The following is a 22,514-nucleotide window of genomic DNA, read 5'->3' on the forward strand; positions in this document are numbered from 1 at the left end:
GAGGCATTAGCATCTCACCAGAAACAATCTATGTATTCAACAAACAATAAGACGTCAACTTATGCGCTCCAATGCATAGAACAATTTTCAATTGGTTATCATTTTCTGTAAGAAGCATGCAAAGACCGCCTCACCTGAATGACCTGAATTAAAACGCAGGGGCAGTTGAAACTCTTTGAGATCTATGTCGGTGAACGTAACATACAAACTCTCAAACATACACTTCTACACTCAATGCAAATGGACACATATAGACCTTGTTGTGAGCAGTTTCATGGAGGAGCAATGGTTGAAAGAAAAATGAGTTCCTACATGAAACTGCTCACAACGAGGTCTGTGAGTAGCCGGGTCCTGATTTCTGGAAAAAAGTCTTTGCTGTAGAGTTTCTTTCAAATGTATTTTTTCTTTTGGCGCTTTGAGCATCACAAGCCGTATGACATATAGTCCCGTTATACTGGAGAGAAGGCAATACCTCCAAAACTAGGCAACTCACACCGAAACAATCCAGAATGAGAAACAGGCCAGAGACTGTGGGGTGAGCTGTCCCTTTAAGGTTCATCTCTCAGGTTAAGTGGTAATACCACAATGCAAAAGAAAAACCTGCACTCAAGAAAAAGTACTACCAAATGTACTTTAAGTAGAAAAAAGTACTCAATATGCAGCCGAATGGTCCCTCTTAACTGTTGTATTAGTATATATTTGGTTGGTTATTTAATTATTACCAAGGCATTGATTGGCAGTGTATACACATATGAATTCACAGGCTTTGTGTTTTGGCCTACATCTTGTGTTTCTTTCAGGCTGAATTTAAAACCAGGGATAAATGCAATTTGTTTTATATGGAAAACGGATCAAAACAAAGCTCCCTTTGTAGAGATGTTGAACAATCTTTCAGGGAGAAATATCAATGTTTCATAAACTTGTCCAGACGTGATGTATTTCTATAAATATACCACCAGCATGGGTTTTCTCAAAAAGGCATTCTGCAGAGGGAGTCTCAGTAAGCAGCCCACTGTAAAGGTTTGTAAAGGTGCAGGCGAAGGTAAACCGAGGTGGGTGGGACATGGGCCCGGCATGTGGCTTCATGGGGAGTTGTGTCTGTGCGGGGGCTCAGACGGTGGGAGCAGAGCTGCAGTGATGGCCCAGGTAAAGGTAGCAGGAGACGCAGTGAGGAGCCACCAGGACTGTGCCGAGGTTTACTCTGACATGGCTACCGTCAGCTCCAGCGCAGGTGAGTTCATGTCCCAAAAGAAGAATACTAGTTTGTTTAATATTATGATGGTGTTTCCTCGACAACACGGCAACCTGCAGCAAAAGGTCTCTCTCTTGCCAAGTTTTCAGCAATATTTCATCATTTAATTATTAAAGTTGCTTTAATGCAGTGTCTCCTATACAGTTCAAACAATACAGAGTTATAGTGTTGCATGCTGGTCTAAAAGCTATTTATGATGTGTTTGTTTTGATGGTTTAAGATCAAAATTGTTAAATTGAACTAATATCTGATAATAGCATACAATGTTGTCTGGTGGCTGCTTTTAGAATGAAACTTTTAGCACTTTACTTCCTATTGGTCTGATCCTAATAGTGTATTAATTGCCATGTAGCAATTTAAAGTGTTTACCTTTATAACAGTAATCAAAGGATGAGTGTTAAACTGTGAATATGTAGCCAGGTTTGGTAAAAATAGTTAAGAGAGTAAGAACCTTTGTGAGCGAGACTACACCTTTAATACCCATCATCAAATCAGCCTCCTCTGTCTCGTCTCTAACCGCCGTGATGTGAACGGACGAGGTCAACTCCAATTTGTCAGATTAGTCACTTTGTGGTAATAATCTCGGTCAAATCCCCCAGTTTCTGGTATCTTTTTCTCACGAGTTTTGTCTTTGGCAGCTAAAGCTCCGTGGCTCTCGGGTTGCTTGGTGGCAGTGGGAACCATGAAGTCAGTGTAATCCCTCTTTTTTTGAGACACTCATTTGGTTAAATGAACTCTCACGAGTGTTTTTAGGCCACTTTTTCCCCCATTTTTTTTTCTTTGAATTGTCCTCCAAAAATTCTTTTCAGAGGCCACGCCGCAAAGCCCCAAAAACTCTTATTCTTCCTCCTGAAAACAGATATAGGAGGGTCGGCGAGGAAGGTGTACGAGACCTCCATGGGCGTCGGCCTCGGCAGGCGGAGCCGGGCCTACCCGTCGCCGGCCAGGAGACGACACCGCACCACCTTCAGCCACAAGCAGCTGGAGCAGCTGGAGGTGGCCTTTGGACAAAACCAGTATCCTGACATCTACTACAGAGAGGAGCTGGCTCGCATCACCAAGCTCAACGAGGCCCGCATTCAGGTGGGACGGCCTTCAGACTAAGATCTCCCAAAAGTCACGAGGTCACGCTGATACTCAGAGGGAAGGATGCCAAAACCAGTCACTTCATTTAAACGTCTATTAGTAGATCTGTGATTTCAGCTTCGCAGAAAGCTTTACAAGTTGTTATCATTTATTACCTGTAATTCCCCTTATAAACAACAAGATCCAAACAATTCACTGGTTCCAGCTTCTTAAAGGTGAAGGTTTGACTTTGTATTTTAATTACCGCACATTGTCCTTCACTTTGTACCTATTGTAAACTTTTAAATTAAATGTACAATACTGCAGAAATGCTGCATGAAACATACTTGTAAAGTTGTCCCACTTTACTTGAAAGCACTGTTCTGCATTTTATTTTGAAATGTGAGCAGAGACAATGTGGCAACGTCTGCAATATTTAGGCAATTATTATTTTACTTTTAAATCACATCTCAGGTAAATAATGAGGAGGTTCCCTTTCCCTGAACACATGGTGTGGTAGTGTCAGTGGTATCGGATGTGTTGTTTTGCTTCAATGTCGAAACAAGTCAAGGATTTAAATGTCCCTCTTTTGCTGAACCCACCCAACAGAATGCTTTATACCTTGTCCCTAACCTGTCCTCGTCTCTAACCTGTCCTTGTCTCTAACTTGTCCTTGTCCCAGCAGGTTTGGTTTCAGAACAGAAGAGCCAAACAGCGGAAGCAGGAGCGGTCCTCCCACAAACTTCTCCCAGTGGGTGTGATGCCGGGCCACAGGGCGCTGCTGGGCGGCATGCACGTCCAGCCGCCCGGCATGACTCGGCAGTACTACACCCAGCCGCTGGCTCACATCCCCTGCCTCCCCCCCATGCTGTCCTCTGGGGCGTACTCCCGCCCCCCGGGCCCGGTGGGCTCGTGCCCCTGCCCCAGCATCCCGCCACAGCCCGAGGACTGGTACAGCCCGCTGAGGAGCGGCCTCGCCTCGCCCATGTTCTCTCTGGCCCCCATGCAGCCTCTGGACCCCGCCTCGCACTGGAGCTAAGAGGAACAGAGGCCAATTTAAAAAAAGAAAATCGAGTGATCATGCACGGCCAATTTGTCTTCCATTCACACGCACATTGTTACTCATTTTGTGACTGTCCAGATACAGAGGACAGATTTAAAGCAACCCTATTCTTAACATCGTTTCTTCTCCTACATCCACTAACACTGATGACACTGAGTGCTCTGTGGGGCGGTCTCACATGCACATACTTGGTCGTTTTCTTCATTACAATTTAAAGCAAAGTCAAAATGTTTTGTCTTTTATCTGCTGCATGTGCACAATCCTACTCGCTTTAGGGGCAATGTCGATTTACGCAATTTATATCACTGTACAAAAACCTTTTTCAGTACATCTAAAAAATAAAGATTACAAATCTTTTTCTTCCTCCCAATGCCTTTAAGAAGTGATTTCATGAATGCAACGTGGCAGGACATCACACACCACAACCATTACAATAAAAACATCACAATCTGTAGATTACACTTTTTAATATCTCACATTCCACAAACAACGCAGTTGCATCTGTTTTGCTTTCAGTTTTTTTCCCCTTCATGATAATCAACAACCTGAACTGATTGAAGAATCAAGGATGGCAAAAATATGGAATTCATCCATCCGTCATACAGAGATGGATTCAACAAACACAGAAGAGACCAGACACGTTTGATCCGTTTTAAAAAGGCAGCTAATGATTTGAAGCCAACGGTTGTCGAGGTTTACGACACGAAGCTGAGTCAGCTTATTAAACGACTGCAGTGGTGTGCTTTCCAGTCAAGCTTATCCAGTGATCACGAGTCAGCGGCGCGGCTTTACATTCACTCTGACGTCAGATTCATGTCGCGGCTCAGCTGGCTCGCAGGCGACAGTGAAGACGGCTGCGATTTGGCTCGAATAAATGTGGTAATCTTCACAAACGACATTCAACAGTGCGTTGTTTTGCCCACCACCCCAAAAACAAAACTTCTTCTACTCTATATACACACACACACACACACACACACACGCACACACACACACACACACACACACAATCAGGCTACTGTACAGCTGAGCAAGTCAAGGCCACTTTACCGTTATCACATCAAAAACAATGAAATGGATTGACAGAGGGAATGGGTTGGTCCACAGCGACAGTGTGTCAGCTGGTGTGTGCACACTTCACCGGTTCCAAATGGAAACTGTGGTCCATTTGAAGTGACAGTGACATTGGGTTGAGATGCTCTCGGGCTACCGGTGTGAATTGAAACACACTCTAGAGCTCCTGTATGTTTAAAGGGCCACGCAGAGAGTTTGGCTTTGTATTACCCGCCACTGAAAGCTCTGCTACCACGTCACTGGTAGTCGTACTAGTTCCCAAGGAAAGTATCGGGATTATCACTCGTATAAGAGCTCACCGAACACAATGAAAAGTACATATCCACGGTCAGATACGTTGAGTAGAAAACTGTGTCTCTTCGTGATATTGGGTGAACCTTTAAAAAGAAAAAAGGCAAGGAACCTACCAAAACAGAAGTTTTTTTTTTTTTTTTAAATGCCAATTTTGTTTTCCTCCCTATGTTGTTGCTAAGTAAATTACTGGCATAACCGGTGTCTCTGCTCCCAGCTTGGACATCGAATGAAAAAGAAAGAGCAATGACCCTGATTGACCGCCTGTGAGAGGGAAAGCAGAGATTAAACGATGGTTTTCTAGACCGCTTAGTGGCAGATTTTCAGTTCGCCTCCTCATCTGCAGAGAGCTTGTTGTTGTTGTTGTTGTTGTTGTTGATGTTGTTGTTGACGTTGTGGACACGAAGGATGTCAGCGCTCAGGCGACATGTCACTCCAGCGACTTGGCGAACTCTGCGTAATCTATGTAACCGTCGTTGTTTTTGTCATCGTCCCTCAGCACATCGTCGATGAGAGAGATGAGGTCCTCCTCTTTCATCGGCTGGCTGTGCTCTCCTCTCTCCTGAGGAAGAAGAGCAAGAGGAAAACATTCATGTGTGCACGTGGGACAGCAACAGATGTTATTCATTGGCTTTTTGGATGAGCCAGTTAAGTTATTTTAGTCTCCGTTTAGTTTGGCTTCATGCTCGGCCGTCTCCATCTTTACTGTTCCTCTCCCACTGAGGCTTTGTGTTTAGATCGGACAAACACAAAGAGAGACATTGGGCCTGTCTGTCAACTCGAACAAGAACTCATATTTGAACCTGATTAAATGGTGGTTCAACTTTAAATCTTGTTGCACCACACTTTAAAACCAGCTTCAAATGAAGAACTATTAGATTTAGTTTTTACTCTAAAACCAGATGAAATGAAATTCTGTTGCACCAAAACTTTAAACTCCAATTCAAACTGTGATCCAGTTTTTAAAGTTACACTCAAGGTGGTTGAACTTTTTAAATGGCTGCCTTTTTGAGATGGACTGAGCAAAATAATCAAGTTCCTCAAATAAGGTTGACGGATGGACTCAATAAAACGAGTTTTATGACGCTGCAGTTGAAGGAAACTGTTCAGCAGCTGAACAGGAAGATCTCTGTTCTTCCTTCGTGTGAGGTTTCTTCTATTATTTGGCTATATTGCTTTATTAATTCTGCCTACAAGTTTCTTCTCAAAGGAGGAGAAATTAGAGTCATCAAAAGTAACTTAATTGTCTTTTCCCTTTTTTTTTTTTTTTTTTTTTTTTTTTTTACAAACAATGTCATGTTTTGTTAAAAGATGCAGAGCAGCCAAAAGTTGAGCCTTACTTCCTGACAGAACGCACATATATTTATTCATGTAAATTTGGGAGAGCAGGCATCATATTGACTGAACTCTATTTAAGTTTGGTTTGAATTTACTAAACAGATATTAGTTTTTCATGGTGCAACAGAGCTCTGCTTAATCTGGATTTACTTGTTTTAAACCTTAGTTTTGCTAAACTTAAAGCTAATCTTAGATTCAATGAATGTTTGTTGGTGCAACCCAGCCTAAAAGTAAGGTCCCTGTCGAGGAGTTCACTGCGTTAGTTCGGTAGTAACTATGGATCAGCGGTTCGGTTCCGCTGGTCCATGCCGATGTGTCCTTGGGCAAGACACTTAACCCCAAATTGCTCCAATAGACTGTTCCTGCGCTGTATGAATGTAGTATGAATGTTCAGTTAGTCCTGAGGGGCAGGTGGCACCTTGCATGGTAGAATGTCCATCAGTGTGTGAATGGGTGAATGATGACATGTAGTGTTAAAGAGCTTTGAGTGATCGGAGTTCTATACAAGTACAGTCCATTTAAAAGCATTTTTTAAATGTTTGATATTTAGAAAAGTAGGAAAATAGTGTTTACTACATTATGTTCAAACCCCAAAAAATAAATAAACTACTCACACACACACACACATATATATATATATATATAAACCTACCTCTTTGTGTACATGCGTGATAGCTGTGGCGAGCTCCAGCCCATCCAGCAGGTTGTTGCCATCGTAGTCGTGCATCTTGAAATAGTGCAGCTGGAGCTCCTGGGGTGTCATGTCCTTCTCTGGCTGGTCGATCACTCCCTCGAAATGCTGCATGATGTGGCTGGGAGGCAAAGAGAGCCGTCAAAAACCACAGATGACACGGAGCGCGTGTGTGTGAGACCATGTTCAAAGTTCAACACTCTGTGCAAATAAGTCCTGAATCGTACATACACAGCACCGAGAACTTGTGTGAGTGCGGAGGCGACACTCACTCTTTGTCCTGGATCATGTTCTTGTCCAGGCGACCGTGACCGGAGATGTGAGCCGCACTCACCACGACGGGGTCCACCTGAGAGTGGACACGCAGCAGACAGCCGGACAGGAGGACCAGCAGACCCCCCCACTGCACACTGCTCCTGCCACTCATACTGCTGGGCACACAGACAGACAGACAGACAAGTTATTTACTGAAACATATTTTGGTGAACATCACATCTTACGTACCCTGTTTACATACACTGAATTTACACATTTGTTTCTACTCTTCCACCTTCAGCTTGGCCTCACACTGTTCATTCATTCATACAACTGTTGCTAAATAAGCCCCATTAATACATATCTGGTTTCTCCTTTTGACACCACTTAGAGCTACACTACACACGTTTAGAACGCTGGCTCTATCGATTTAACTACGCGCCATATTGTCAACAGACAACATTTGTAAAGCCGTGATTGTAAATCAAGAGTCTGTAACGTACATTCAGCCATATGGAAACGTTGTTCGGAGGAAAGGACATTGACCTACTCCGTAAAACAATGGTCTGAATATTGATATTTCATTTCTGAGTATTAGCACATGAAGTTACGTACTGTATGAACCACATGGTTAAATAACTAGCGTTATGTTAAGAAAGACCAGCAGTTCATGTAAGCAAAAAGGCTGGCTGTAATAAGATTTGCTAGCGTGAAGCTTCATTTCAGGACTGCGTTAAATACCATGAACTGTTAATTGTACAAACCATGCAAGACATTCAGTGGTATCAGTATTTGAATGGTCGTTTGAATACTTACGTGAAAAATGACGTGTATCTTCACTTGACTCCGTGGACAGTTATGTTGTTTTACTCGTTGGCTGCAGGCAACAATAATGAGTCGCAGCCGTTAGGGACCAAGCGGCTTGCCGTAGCTCCACTTCGACACGACAGCTCATTGTGATTGGTTAAAGTTGTCGAAGAGTATATAACTGAAGCGAGAGGAGTTACTCCATCAACAGTCAGCCGTTCACTAATACCTCGCTAGACAGACTACGTTCTTATTGTATCCGTCTACGACTGAATTTAAATTGTATTATACTCACTACATGTTCCAACATTATGTTTAGATTATTATACAGCTATAATACCTAGAAAAGCCTTTAATTAGGTAACACATGTGCGCTTCCTGTTTCATAGGATGGCCGTACGCAGGGTTGCAAAATGTCTTGAGTAAATCAATAACACAAGCTAACATTTGGGTTATTTGACAAAATATTGGCATTCTCGCGATGTAATTTGTACTTTACTTTACTTTACAAATGGGACTAGGTAGTTTACAGTGCGGCGCCTATCTTGACAGAGAATAAACCTTTGAGGTGATTCTTTTATTAAGTCAGCAGGGGGGGGGTGAATAGCCCATTGACAGCCGCTCAGCTGTCAGATCATCACAGCACGGGAACACGCTGTGTGGTGTAGCTAACTGAGGGGGAAGGAGAAGCGTCGATTTGTGTCAAGCAAATGTCAAGTTTCCGGAGAGAAAGTGACGCTGCTAAATCTCTGTTCAGAAGGCTTGAGGTTTTGTTTTTTTCATGTCATACAGTAGCTGATGATAGACTCTCATTTAAACCCTCAGTAGGCAGTGGCCCGTCTCTCCCCTGTACATTACACCCTGTGCTGTGGATGATAAGACAAATGTTAATTGTTGGTTAAATACTGATGGAGTCGTGTGGATGTTTTCCCTTTCATCCCTTAACTTGTTCACAACTTTCCCTCCCATTTAAGATCGCTGGTTGGTGTGACCTGAAGCAACACAAACATATTTTTATTTTCTCTCTGTTTGTTCAACCTTGATACAGTGCAATTACATGTCACGGTGCAATAGCTGACAGATGTATTGTGTTGTAACTGAGCCAGCCGGCGTCAGCCTGCCAATGCCGCTGAACCCAGATCAGGGAGCAAGGCAAGCAATTACAAATAGTTTTATTTTTCTCCAATGAACTTGTTTATGAAATGAACACTATTAAAGGGGGGGGGGGGGGGGGGGCAGCACCTTATATGCATGTTCTGCACTTTGCTGTGGACGAGTAGCCTGAAGCTTTCTTCGTAAGCCCTACCTGATCCAGTTAAAGTGTTAGCGGGAAGAATTAAGGACGTGGCTGTTTAGAGGAGGACGCCATTCCTTTTACTTCCAACAGCTGCAGATCAAGCCCTGTCAAAACGCCACGCTCGTTTACAAGAAATGAACCTTTGCCTACGGGAGTCACTAATGCATTGTCAAGACAAGACGATGTTTGCATAACAGCAGGCACCTTGAATAGTTTGCATTGTGTAGTGCTGCGAGAGTGAAGTAAGTTAAGAGGGTTCACATAGGAAAAGTTTACTTTCTGTATATTGCAGAGGTTTCTTTGTTAAATGAAGACTGACTATATTTTATTACAAATGAATTAATTAGTTATTATAATAACAACATTTAACAATGAAGCATATTCTAATATTGAAAATTAAATTAAAAAAACAGTTTGCGCTTTGGATTTTGCCCTTTAATGACCCGTTGTGCCTGTAGTACCCCCTCCTCCTCCTCCTCCTCCTCCTCCTCGGCATCGCACTCAAAGATTACACATTTATTTCTCCTGGCAGTCCGCGGTCACTCCCATCGTGTCCGGGGAGTACAGTCACCACCGGGACAGAACGCCGATGGCATCGCGGGTGTCCTTCACCCAGGTGCGCCTGGAAGCGGAGCTGGAGCGCTACCGGGCCGAGTGCCAGTGGGACAAGATGCCGATGATCATCGACCAGATGAAGGTGGCACGGATGCACGAGGACGGTGAGGTGGCTGTGCACCTGGAAGGAGGGGGGGGGGGTGACGTTTGAGGCTATCTCCTGTCGCTTCCCAGCTGTTTTTTAATATATATATATATATTAACCACTTACTCGTATGCACGCTGCATCGCATTACTACCGTTTTTTTTTCCTATAATAAGTGCGCAAAGTTGTTAAAATCTTTCTTGGAAGTTTCCGGAAGTTGTGCAGAGTAAGTGTCTCTAATATGTAAAACAAAAAAACCTTAAAAGATTATTTTTGAAACACGGATTTGCTGTGTCTTAATTAACCCATTTGCAGATTTCTTCAACTGGTTTGTGAAAAAGCAGGATATTAAGAAACGTGTTCGTCAAGGATGGATATGTTTTGCACTGTACACAGGCTGGACTTTGGACTCTCAGCACGATAGAGTGGTTAAAGGTTTCCCCAGCAAATGTATAAGAATAAGAAGTTGTCACTCCCTGGAAGTTTACAGTGTACACAGTAAAAGAGCGCGTATGGCCCCTCCAGCCCTCCGTGCTATAATATCTTACGCAAAACAAGGTTTCCCACTCGCTGCCTGCCTGTACCCTTGAAATCATTCCACGTGTGCTCAAAGAAATGCAAACACACTTATCACTGTGCGCCTCATGAAGCATTGCTAAGTCGCTAATGCACCTGCCTCCACCTTCTCATCTCAGCAGAGTAAATATGGGTTCAGGTGACTCGCTTATAAGTCCACTGTTGTTGTCCCCCATGGACTGATTGGCTGATAGTGCAGACCTTTCAGGTTTTTCTCCCCTGCCATGCACATGCACTGAAGTGTTAAAAATCAATGTGGTATTACTTGTGTGCACGCATGGCTCACATTAGCTGATCTGACAAGTGAGTGTGCACAGAGAGAGCTAGTTTTAGATTAGAAGATAGGGGGATATCCCGGCCGTGTGATACGTAATATGGAATTCAACTTAGTGGTAAAAATCCACTTGACTGTAAAGCGGTAAAAAAAACAGTACGTTTTTGCCACCACAGACTTTAACTCCACCACAGCTACAACTCCACAGGGTACCTTTCAAGTTAAGTAAAACTATCAGGGAAAGGAAATCTACAGACAAATTAAGTGAAGAATTAACAAACTTTTAAAACATTTTTTGAACAAATTCTGTGGATAGGGGTGCATATGAGAAGAATTCCTGATCTAAGTATTTTAGAATCCTAGCCACAACCCTGCATCAATTTTTTCTCCACCTGCAGTGAACTATAAACCAAAATGCAATCTGGCCATCCTAGTGTGTAGGATCTGGCGGCAACTAGTGGTGAGATTGCAGATTGCAACCAACTGGAACTTCTCCCATGTGCCAAAGCGTGTAGAACTACGGTGGCCGACGCAAAAATGCGAAAATGCAAACTTCGGGCAAACAGCATTGACATAGCATCACCTTTCAAGTTTATGCAGCTAACGTGTTAGCAAACAGCTGCTAATTTACACACCCAGCAGTTAAAGGGCGCTCATTTTTAGCCTTCAAACGTTTCTGTCCGCCTGAATGTTTTAGCTCAGTTTTGGTCCCCACCAACTCCTGCGGGAAATATCTGACTCTTTAGCTGTTAATGTTCCACTATGTTCAACAGATAGAGTCTCCAACTTTCGTCTGTCTGGTGTTTGGTGCTATAGCTACAACGATGTATCACAAAATGACTCTTGGAAAACAGCATCACAGATGAAAGAAAGGTTGAGAAAACTGATTTTATTTGAATACTTCATCTGTCTTCTTGCTTCGACACAAGAATGTTTGATCCCAAACAGTCCCAACAACGTTGTTACCTCTCGGTTACTCATTGCAACACCGACTCTTCCCAAAGTCTTTGCTCAAACTTTTTTGAAATCATTAAATAGCTCTTAGGGGCTGGGACATGTCCTGCTGTTTATCCCTCACCTTCCCCTCGCTGATAGGTCGAGCCTTTGCTGTGCTGATAAAACCAACTGGCAAATATGTCAAGTCTATCAGAAAATAAACACTGCTCACAGAGTTGGCGTCAGAACACACACACACACACACACACACACACACACACACACACACAGACACACCCACACAGAATGAAGAAGCTAAACAGGAAGGCTTTAATCGTGTGTGTACACAAAAAACAAGGTTTACTCCTGGACTCTGAACAGAATGGTTTACCGTAAGAGTAAACTTGAATATCTTTAGTGGAAGTGGACGTGGAGTGCTTATTGTATGATTGCAATGTTAAAGCTATTTAAGGGAAGTATGAGGGAAATGGAAAATGTTGCTTCTAAATAGACACTCTATTTGAACCCCTCTAACTGAACTGGTGGGAAATGCAGTTTTTAAGTGAGGTTTGCTTTGGCTACAGAAACATATGACCTTTGACCCGGAGCTCAGACCTATACTCCAAAAAAACTCAGTTTACTTTCTCAATCCCACCCACTAGATGACTATGGGACGCTGCTGATGGCGGAGGCGCTGCTGGAGGAGTGCCTGCAGGACAACATGGACCTATTATGGAGCTCCACGCCTCTGATGGAGAAGACCCAGCCCAGACTGAGCCGAGCCAAAGGCCACCTCAACACCATCCTTAGCCGAGGCCGCCTCACAGTCAGTTTGTTCCCTCGAGTTTCTTTATACAACTAAATAAATGGAGTACTGAAAGTGTTGTGACACAGAGCACAGGAAGCTTTTAAAACAAATATCGTCCTTTTAGTCCGTTATTGCCAAACCATTTTGTTTCTTCTCGTCCTCCAGCCCAGGTACCTGAACGAGGCTCTGCTGCTGATGGCCAAAGTAAACTATGTGCTAGGTCGCTACCGGGACGCCCAGGGAATGTGTGCCCGGGTGGGGCTGGAGGAGCTGACGCGGGACGAGCAGCCGACCTACCATCTCCGCCTGCTGGCCGAGGTGTTCATCATTAAAGGTACCTGACGCCTCTGGAGAATTTAATTAAGGGAAATTCCATTTCTTTTCCTACTTGGGTTGTAATTTCAGTCATTTTTTCCATCATTATAATTGGTAATCATTTTGTAGACTGCAAGTGGTCGCCAAGATCTGCAAACATGGTCACAAAAACAAGTCATACGGGGCAAAAAACACAAGAATTTCAGACTATTTGGACTATAGAGCTGCACAGTTTACAGATCTCCAACCTGTCGGCATGAGCCTCAATTCAGCTGAGGCAGCACTGAGGACCGGCATGTTTCCCTTAAAAAAACACCACAGGCAAGACCGAACAGCTCCTTTCATACATGTCCTCGATGATCACATTCCTAATCCCTTTTGCTACGAGTTATCACAGCCCTAAAATCACAATGACCTTGTATGGGGTCTTGAAGTGGAAGTGGGAAGGGAGAAGGGCCGACTGACGAAATCCAATCTGCGGAAATGAATGTCACAGGCCTGGAAAGCGTCAGCTTGAATGGACAGATGTCAGTGACCCCCACAAACTGTGTCATTGACCCCCACAAACTGTGTCGTTGATTTGGCGAAAGGCAATCCCGGGTTCACTCTCGTTTTGGAAAGAGCTTCGTCCGCTTGGCTGTTGGCCTCGCTATGTTTTCGGCGCTGTGTCCGCCACTTTCGAAACTACCTCTCGGATGCGTGCTTACAATCTGGCACCTGGTCTTTACTTTTTTATAGAGATTGACGACCAGAAACGTCCCGGACACACACACACACACACAAAAAAAAAGCAAACACCGCCACACATTGAGAAGTTTATATACATTGTTTCTGAGGAACTTTCTACTCATTGTGCCTTTAAGTACAATAACAACTTACGTCTAAATAAATGGCATCTACAGAATGGTATGCAAAGTAACAACGTTGAAGCCCTTCGCGGGAACAGATTGAGTGGAACTGGCAGATTTCTAGACAGATGCTGCTTTACAAGCCCCATGATTGTGAGTCACACATCGAGGAAACACTCACTGTTACTCACAGTCACGCATGCACACAAGCTGTCTGAAGTCCAAAAAACGTAGCTTGGTTATAGCAGATTATTTTGGGGTTACTTTAAGAATGTGCTTTTTTTTTCACCCCAGTCAGATAAACTCCTAAGTATTTAAGCCTATTTTGACAAATCGAATAGCAGCATTATTAAAGGTCACATCCACACAACATTACACTGTCTGTGGCGCTTTGATCTCTGGGTAATCTTGTTACGCTCATCATCATCATCATTATGCTCCCTGTTTCCTGATAATCGGATGTGACCTCATGCTCTTGAAACTGAAGAGAATTTCAGGACGGTAACTGTGAGATTTTGATTTCCTGTAATTGTTGTTGAAACCCACTAAATGATATTGACAGGGGACCGTGTTTGATGCTGCAAGAGAAAACAGATCGGATCCTTTGGGGGTTGCTTAGCTCCTTCCCAGGGTTGTGTGTGTGTGTGTGTGTGTGTGTGTATTATGGTGGGAATGAAGTCAGATGTGAATATTTGGACGATGATGTCCTGTCTATCGGCAGCTCTCCGCTTATTTGATTAGGGCTGGCGTCTGGCCGCGAGGCTGCTGTCCGTCACAGGCCTCTTGCAGTCTAGAAACTTTCCTGCTCGCTCCGGTTATTTGTTGCCAATGAGCCCACTTACGGACATCAGACCCGGCATCTGGACCAGGACTGCCCTTCTCCCTTTCTCCCTCTGTATCGTTTAGAAACTTAAATTCATGTAAATAATTTGATTACAGGCAGTGCAATGTTGTGTGGATGTGACCACGTAATAATTCAAATACATGATAAAGTTATTGAATGAGCCTTAACTTATGAATACCTGGGAGTTTTTCTGAGAAGACAGACATCTCAAGTGAAGTTAGGTGTCTGCTATAGAAACAAATGCTGTTTTTCTTTTGCTGCAAATTTGCTGTGTCTCTTTAAGGTGATTGATTTTGTTTAATATGTTTTTTTGAACTTTTTGCTGTTTTTAAAAAATATATATATTTGTGGTGCTTGTGTGAAACTTTTCCGCTGCCATCTTGACCAGGACCCCCTGTTGGAAAAAAAGATCAAAAATCTCAATGGCAAAAATAAAGGTTAAATAAAATAAAATAAATAAAAGCACCAAATTTCATTGAATATTTGGGGCTGTCCTTTGATAGTGGATCTCCAGCGAGCAGCAATGCACAGTGCGATACAGGTTTTATCATGCGACTCTACCTGTCTTGTCTGTTAGTACTTGATAAACAAAGTGGAGGATTTAGTATGTCAGTATGTCATAGGATTAAACATCAATGACAAATTTCCAAAAGTCACATCTCCTAAAAATATGCAAAAAAACGACATTTCACTGTTCATCTCATGCATCTGGTCTGGCTGTAAAACATCACATGCAGCATTATTTTAAAAATGACTTAAGTTGTTCATTTATTTCAGACCAAAATATGTCTCTTTGACATTTTCTATTTGACATTTAAGGCCTACCATTGTAACAAATAACAAATATTTTCAAACACTTAAACTTCTAACTAATTATGAATTATGAACAATTACAGTTTTTGTGTCGTACAGTATATTGCACATATGGTTTTCTGTATCTTGTGCATTACCTGCTCCAGAGGTGTTGGTCTTGTGTTGTAACGGCCCGTCGTCTGTCCTTCTGTCTCAGGTCTGTCTCTGGACCACCAGACGGTTTCTGCCGTGTCCCGTGTCCGTCTGTCAGAGAGGGAGGAGGAGAGTCTGTCCTGCTACCTCAGGGCCACCGACGCTTCTCTGTCCTACCTGCAGGAGCTCGATAAGGTGGCTTTCCATTTGACAGATACGTGTGTTTTATTTACATAAGATATGACGACGTAATATTGTTGACAAAGTATTTTTACAAGATATGATTTATAATAACAATGACAATACATTTTTAACAACAAAAAATAAAGAAAATGTGATTATGTCCAGATGTGTATGAGTGTGTGTGTGTGTGTGTGCGTGTGTGGGTGCGAGAGCAGCGTGGGCTTGTGTTTGTTGAGGGGATATTGGTTCATACACCTGCATTAACTCCTAAACATTAGTAATGCTACAAGTCCCTATGACTGAAACAACGAGAGATATAATATAAAACCTGAAACAAGGAATTCATGGACAATAAGACAAAAGGAAAGCAATTACAAACTAGCAATTTAATTGTCATTTAAGCATCTTTTAAAACATTTGATAGTTTAATTCTGCATTTATTTATCATAGTTTATAGTGTTGTTTATTTTAGTTATTTAACACTTTCCGACGCAGGTTTTTAGTAGTCAGTAACATTTGGTTCTGTATGTCAGTGGTGTAAAGTAACTAAGTATATTAAAGGTCCTTGTACTTTACTTTTTCCACTTTGTGCGAGTGTATACTTCTGCTTCTCTTTCATAAATTCCACAGCTTATAGTTGTTGCTTACTTTTTTAAGATTTTACAGTTCATGAAGTACGGTGTGATCCATTGTTATGGATTAAACTGCACAAAATGATGAAGAGTATTTATATTTAGCTCCATCGCAACATGAAAGTACTGCTTACATTTTACTGCATAATGAGTATATTTTTTGTTTTTGACACTGTACTTTTTGCTGCCAATATCTATACACACACACGCACACACACACACACACACACACATGCATACACACACGCACACATGTGTGTTAACCCTGAACTCGATACACACACACACACACACACACATAGATTAACAACAGGATAATAGCTAAAGCATTTTAATCAACCTTAAGCTTTAGAGATAGCGAATAAAAACTTTGATGTTTCGTGTATTTTCAGACAGTAACGGCACCTCACACCAAGACAGCCAAAGGCCGTCTTCTTCCTCCCCCCGTGGACGTGGACCTGGGCTACTTCCTGCAGGCTTCCTTACAGAGCGCTTACCTTTGTCTGCTGCAGAGGGGGTGAGTCCACACACCACCCATCCACACGCAACACTCACACAGCGCCCGCCTTCTTTTTGTGCCACATGTTGTCCTGTAAGCCAGTTGCACGTTCTGTGCACTTTTTTTCCCAAATCATTTTGACGTGATCTTCATGTGATCTTCATGTCTGGCAACAAAAAAGTGAAAAGTTTACTAAAGACTATGTTTTGAATCTGGGTAAAGGGCAGTAAAAGAAAGCATCTCTTCAAATAGATTTTTGTTGTGTAGTCGGTTGTTGGCCTTATTTAATTACCAACTGGAATTCCTATTTTATCTCATCTTCTCACCGCTGTTAGACTACGATTAACGGCTGCAGTCTTTGCTTATTCCACCTTGACTGTAACGGAGGGAACCTTGGGCTTTTTTTCCTACTGTTTTAGAAAAGGAAAGAGGGGGGAGAATAAGTCAAGGAGTAGCTTTAAAGTGCCACTTGACCTCAGTGCAGCAGAGATGCATTTCAATTGATGGCCAGCAGGTGTCAGTGTTGCCCTATAGGACTCAGAAAGGCAAAGTGTGGCCTGTCACTCACTCACTCACTCTGCAGTCATACTTTAAGTTCATACCGCAGCTGCCCATACACAGTGCGCATGGTTGCATGCAGTATGCGTTCAACTGGGAAATACATTTACATTACTTACTTACATAAAATTCTGGCCTAAATATGGACCCTATTGCTCATGTTTTCTGCACAGAGGATTGAGGTTCAGAATAGCCAGAAAAGCATGTGTGCATGCTGCATTTGACATACTATGTTTTGGGACATACTGCATCTTTTTCTAGCATACTAAATAGTCTGGTAGTTTCCAGTTTATTAGGCGCACCCAGCTAAAACAAATGCAGTGTGATACAACAGTCCTGAAATAACTCATCCTCATAAAGGTTGCCATGAACCGTTTTTCGCGAAACTGTTGTAACTGCTTTATTTTTTCAAACATTTCTACCATCACTGACATAAATAGGGTAGACAAAATACTAGGAACACTAGCAGCAGAGTAAATTGCTGCACTCATTTTAGAACTTATCTCGCAAGCTGTGACCCTGAAGCGGTATGCAGTCAGAATATCAGTGCTGTTGCTCACAGCCTCAATGTTGCACCTTCACAATACATCACACGGATGTACGCCTACTGTGTGTGTGTTTGTGTTAGTCATCTGGCGCAGGGTGCTCACCAGCTGCGTAGGGTGCTCAGGGTTGTGGAGTCAAGAGGGTCCCAGAGCTTCAGGAAGGTGAGGTGTCTCTCTCTCACACACACACACACACACACACACACACACACACACACACACGCACACACACACACACAAATAGTTGCATTATTCAATGGTGTATCAGCACATTCACGTGTAGATCGGTAGCTATATGCTAACACTTTAGACAAGCTAACCCAGCAGGCAATTTATTAAAGCATATATTTAAAAACAAATCCCCATGAACTATGCTGGAAAAATAATACACAGATTTGAACAATGAGGACGAATCTATGCATTAGTCTACATTATTATAACTTAAAGTTGCTCATTAATTTAAGAAATTCAGAGCGTATCTGTGATTGAGGGATTGCCGCCAAACGGCTCTAAGTGTGGGGACTGCTGAGCCGGCAGCTAGCAGCTAATGGCGCTAGCAGCTAATGGTGCTAACAGCGTGAACAGTGCTAACAGCTAACAGTGCTAACAGCGTGAACAGTGCTAACAGCGTGAACAGTGCAAACAACGACAACAGTGCAAACAACGACAACAGTGCATTAACATGCGTGCATGCAAGAGGGAGAGTGTCCTCATTCTCTGCTCGGGTAGACATTACTCCACTATATCTTTACATAGCAAATAATAGTTTCTGCTGTATTAATATTATTTCAAATGAAGCACCTTTAATAAGTTCTGTCTTCTGCATGCGCATCACCAGGATGAACACTATTCCATTAAAACATCTTGGTTTCCTCTTAGTCTGCAGCGAGGAAGCTAGCCGAGGTGCTGCTGAGCTCAATGGGTGAGGACAGCTACTGGCCCCCGCTGGGCCCCCCACCCTCAGCCTGGCTCCTCAGAGAGGGAGCCGCCGCCTCCAAAGACGCCATCTACCCCACTGTTAAACCACCGCAACGTTACAGCACTGACTGGTTTGTTTTGTTTCATTTCTATGTTTTTTTTTGCTCATGTGTTTCATTCTACCGATCTTTATCCTCTTAATTATCCATGGGATCCAACTGTCAGTGTACTAAGTGCAATTGCTTTACCCAGGTTCTAAATTTAAGAAGGGTGATGCCTCCTGGAATTGTGTTTTGGTACTCCTTTGTGTCAACTCACTATTGTGCCCACAGCTGTTATCTCTAGGAGTCAATTTCCTTTTGTCGAAGTTGCACTTTCAGCCAATGTGGTATCAGTTTTGTCCGAGATGCTATCCTCCCTGCAACTGGAGCACTTGGCAGTTGGCGCCGATTCTCTTTGTCCAAGTGATTTCTTTTTTTTACTAAAGACTATGAGTCATGATCAGGGAGGCGTGAATCTGAGTCACGTCTCCACAAAGTAAAAGCACGCCCTTTCACATGGAAAGTCAGGTAAGAGACTTTCCCGGAGGGGGCTCATAGGCTACCAGTTTACGCTGGGTCATTCAAGGTGAGGAATCCCAGCTCACACACAACTCACCTCCTCTTGTCAGTGTAGTTTAGAGCTGAGGAAAACAAATGCCACACACCTATTATACCTGTGAATATGCATAGGGCAATGAAATCCTAATTAATTAACTGTCATTAGATTATTATAACAAGTACTTACAAGTACAGTAATGGAGAGAGACAAATATGATAGAGAAAAATATGTATTTGAATTGGACAAGGACCTACCGAAAGTACTACTTTGACAAAGAATACCTCGCTAAATATGGAAATAAACATTGACTGGTTAAAAAAAAATGGTTGTAAGTGCAGCTAGACTAACAATGATAAAACATGCAGTGAATATTTTTTTTGTGGTTTTCTTAAATTCATTCTTCAGCAGTTAATGATGAGCTGAACCCTTTCTCCATCACTGCTAAACCAGGCTGATGTTAAGTGACACAGCAACAGCCCGTGTGTCCTTTCACGTGTTGAATCTGAAAAACATAATGGTAAATGGACTGTACTTGTATAGCGCTTTTTTATGGGGTCAAGCGTCTTGCTCAACGACACATTGACATGGACTTGCGGAGCCGGGGATCGAACCACTGATCCTCTGATTGAAGGACGACCCTGCTCTCTGCTTAGACACAGTCGCCCCCCCATAATATGGCATAGCACAACAAAAAAATAACATAACATACTATGACATAACATAAAAAGATGATATGACATACTATAGCACAACATGACATAACTGCATGAGATAGCATAGCATAACTTGATATAGCATAAAATAACAAGATAACATGACCCGACAAGATAAGATAAAATGACAAGAAAAGACAATATGACATGAAAACATAACACGACAAGAAAACATAACACGACAAGAAAACATAACACGACAAGAAAACAACACGACAAGAAAACATGACATGACATAACAAGTTAACATTACTTACTCATGACATGACTTAATATACCAGAATAGCCTAACATAACATTAAATAACACAACAGCATACACACATACATAATGTGCTATATGTAGCATAGCACAATACGACATGCCATGACATGACAGCGTAACATAACATATATCGTATCAAGATATTAAAGTGACATACTGTAGCATAAAATGACACGAAGAGCACAAAATGCATGGCACGGTCCTGACATGACAAACTGGTCATCTGCATACAGATTGTATCAACGTTTTGTTGCCTGATTTCTGCATTACCCTCTTTGCAGGGATCCTGCGCTCGTTGCTCGGGCCCTGCGAGCCATTCTTAGTCACCGCCACATGACTAATGCTGCCCACACTATCATAAGTGAAGATCTAAATCCATGTCTGAGATTAGAAGGAGAGGAGTAACAGGAGACTTCACCCTGAGGAATAGCTGTACTTGAGCATTGTTCAGGGCTTTTGTCATCAGTTTCCTCTTTTGAAAAGGCCACGCTGGTGTCTGGTAAACGTGTCCTTTAATAGGACACAGAGCCGACCGGAGAGGGAGAAGCAGCGAAAGTGATGAATGAGAGGGGTGGGAGAGGTAGAGATGGAAGAAATGAAGGAGCCTGTGTGTGCGTGTGTGTGTGTGCGTGTGTGTGTGTGTGTGTGTGACATCGGAGATAGTACTGTGTAGCGATACACCCAGTGTGGCCCGTGTTGTATTACAGCACCACAAGTGATACAGAAACTGGACACTCCCAGCAATCTGGAAATCTACCTGTGGCCAAGTTGTGTGTGTGTGTGTGCGTGTGTGTGTGTGTGAGGGAGGGATAGACTTCCTGTTATTGGTTCTATTTCCTGTTTCTTGTGTCCTGGCAGTTGCTTCTGTCCTCAGGACGTGGTGGAGGAGGCTGTGTTGCTGCTGCTCATCACAGAGTCCATGGTGAGACACACACATACACTCCCTCTGCCTTCTCTAGCATTTCCCTTACACTCCACGCTCTCAGCCTTTTTGCTTTCAAAACACAGAATAGACCTCTCTGCTGAGACCATCAGTATCACCTCCTTTCCCTTCCTTAGTTTCCCTCCTTCTCCTCCTCCTCCTTCCTCACTCGGCATCTCTGTCCGCCCAGGCCAGCGGGGAGGCGGTGATCAGTCGTCTGCCAGAGCAGGCCGAGGCTCGCAAGGCCAGCCTGCAGGATGCCACCTCTGTCTATGACCTGCTCACCATCGGCATGGCCAGAAGGGGGCAGTACGGCATGCTTTCTGAGGTGAGCTGACACACACACACACACACATAAACAGAGACACACACTCCATGCTGAGGGGAAGAGAGCAAAAGCGTGAGGGATCAGATGTGTTAGCGAGAGCTTTGCCTTTGCCAAACTTTTTAATGAATGTCCTTAACACTTTGAGCAAGGGGATTAGGTGTCTCTTTCTGCTTCTTCTTTCATTTTTTCTTCTTCCAGTATCTCACGCCAAATTCCTCCTCCATTTACTCTTTTTTTTTTCTTTCTTTTTTTTTACCCCCCTCGAATCTGACCTCTACCCAGATGTAGGAAGTTAGGGAGGCGGAGGCTAGAGGGGTCCACTAAAATTAGGTTTGTCCACCTGTCTGACTGATTCATAGATAGCATCAGTCATCTTACAAGGAGGCCCACACACACTCATGCACACTGAGGTAGTTCCACTTAGACCAGTGAATCAGTTTGCTATATATGAGGCCAGTATGGGCCATTTATTAAGAATCAGATGTCAGCCGGTCAGTGCCATCCATCTCTGATGTGATGAATCATTTTCACAGTGATTGATTACAGACTTACCGAAGCATCGATCAATCCATGAGGTGTCTGCAGCAAGGTCTGATTCTAATATCACAATTCAGTTGGAGGACACAGAGGCGGTATTATTATGTTGGATTATGCGGATGGAAAAAAAGTCAGTGATTTGACATTTTTGCAAAATGACATTAGCTAATGGCAATAATGGAGGAAGTATTTAAATCCCGCAATTAAGCGAAAGCAAAAATGTTTAATTATGAGTAAAAGACATGCGTGCAAAGATGTTTTTAATAAAAGTACATTATATTCCTAGTTTCAGAGTCTTGTATTATCATATATGTTGAATTATTGGATTAATATTACGGGTGCATTAATGTATAAGTAGCTGCTCGAGGTAGAATCAGCTTTAGCTCTGCTGGCAGCGTCGGCTGGTCGGTCCTTCACTTTGGACATTCAAGGTCCC

The 22,514-nt window shown here is 42.9% G+C and overlaps 3 protein-coding genes across 5 annotated transcripts in view; 2 read left to right on the top strand and 1 right to left on the bottom strand.

Annotated features, from left to right (window-relative positions):
- Positions 1–1,045: 1,045 nt before the first annotated feature.
- Positions 1,046–3,750, top strand: prop1 (PROP paired-like homeobox 1). The gene is given in 4 exon segments (XM_076077028.1): positions 1,046–1,097; positions 1,100–1,231; positions 2,112–2,335; positions 3,003–3,750. Coding segments are annotated over 4 exon segments (744 nt in total). The 5' UTR covers positions 1,046–1,063; the 3' UTR covers positions 3,357–3,750.
- Positions 3,751–3,832: 82 nt separating this feature from the next.
- Positions 3,833–7,959, bottom strand: mcfd2 (multiple coagulation factor deficiency 2, ER cargo receptor complex subunit). Of its 2 annotated transcripts, none has more exons than XM_076077027.1 (4): positions 7,846–7,959; positions 7,047–7,205; positions 6,736–6,895; positions 3,833–5,307 (listed from the first exon to the last, which is right to left on the bottom strand). In XM_076077027.1, exons 2-4 carry the CDS (start codon positions 7,199–7,201, stop codon positions 5,176–5,178), a joined length of 447 nt encoding a protein of 148 aa, XP_075933142.1. In that variant the 5' UTR covers positions 7,202–7,205; positions 7,846–7,959; the 3' UTR covers positions 3,833–5,175. The 2 variants fall into 2 exon arrangements, with proteins under 2 accessions (XP_075933142.1, XP_075933141.1); XM_076077026.1 differs by having other exon boundaries at positions 7,047–7,202; positions 7,846–7,958.
- Positions 7,960–9,707: 1,748 nt separating this feature from the next.
- ttc7a (tetratricopeptide repeat domain 7A) overlaps positions 9,708–22,514 on the top strand; it is a 45,213-nt gene continuing 32,406 nt past the window's right edge. Inside the window, exons 1-9 of one of the 2 annotated variants that reach the window (XM_076076996.1) lie at positions 9,708–9,852; positions 12,282–12,445; positions 12,593–12,761; positions 15,444–15,574; positions 16,587–16,711; positions 17,880–17,958; positions 18,676–18,845; positions 21,150–21,213; positions 21,404–21,541. In XM_076076996.1, the coding sequence (XP_075933111.1) occupies positions 9,723–9,852; positions 12,282–12,445; positions 12,593–12,761; positions 15,444–15,574; positions 16,587–16,711; positions 17,880–17,958; positions 18,676–18,845; positions 21,150–21,213; positions 21,404–21,541 (1,170 nt within the window). In that variant the 5' untranslated portion in view covers positions 9,708–9,722. The remainder of the gene's footprint in view (positions 9,853–12,281; positions 12,446–12,592; positions 12,762–15,443; positions 15,575–16,586; positions 16,712–17,879; positions 17,959–18,675; positions 18,846–21,149; positions 21,214–21,403; positions 21,542–22,514) is intronic. The other variant, XM_076076997.1, reaches the window with a different exon arrangement.

This window comes from Anarhichas minor, unplaced genomic scaffold, assembly GCF_050575085.1.
Source record: "Anarhichas minor isolate MPS153535 unplaced genomic scaffold, ASM5057508v1 ptg000058l, whole genome shotgun sequence".
NCBI classification, from domain to species: Eukaryota; Metazoa; Chordata; class Actinopteri; order Perciformes; family Anarhichadidae; genus Anarhichas; species Anarhichas minor.

Excerpts from the sequence above, each read along its gene's own strand:
- mcfd2 (XM_076077027.1), bottom strand. The coding sequence starts at position 7,201 with ATGAGTGGCAGGAGCAGTGTGCAGTGGGGGGGTCTGCTGGTCCTCCTG. Across the intron at positions 6,896-7,046 it reads AACATGATCCAGGACAAAGA|CCACATCATGCAGCATTTCG; the intron begins GTGAGTGTCGCC and ends TTTGCCTCCCAG. Across the intron at positions 5,308-6,735 it reads TCACGCATGTACACAAAGAG|GAGAGAGGAGAGCACAGCCA; the intron begins GTAGGTTTATAT and ends CTTCTTCCTCAG.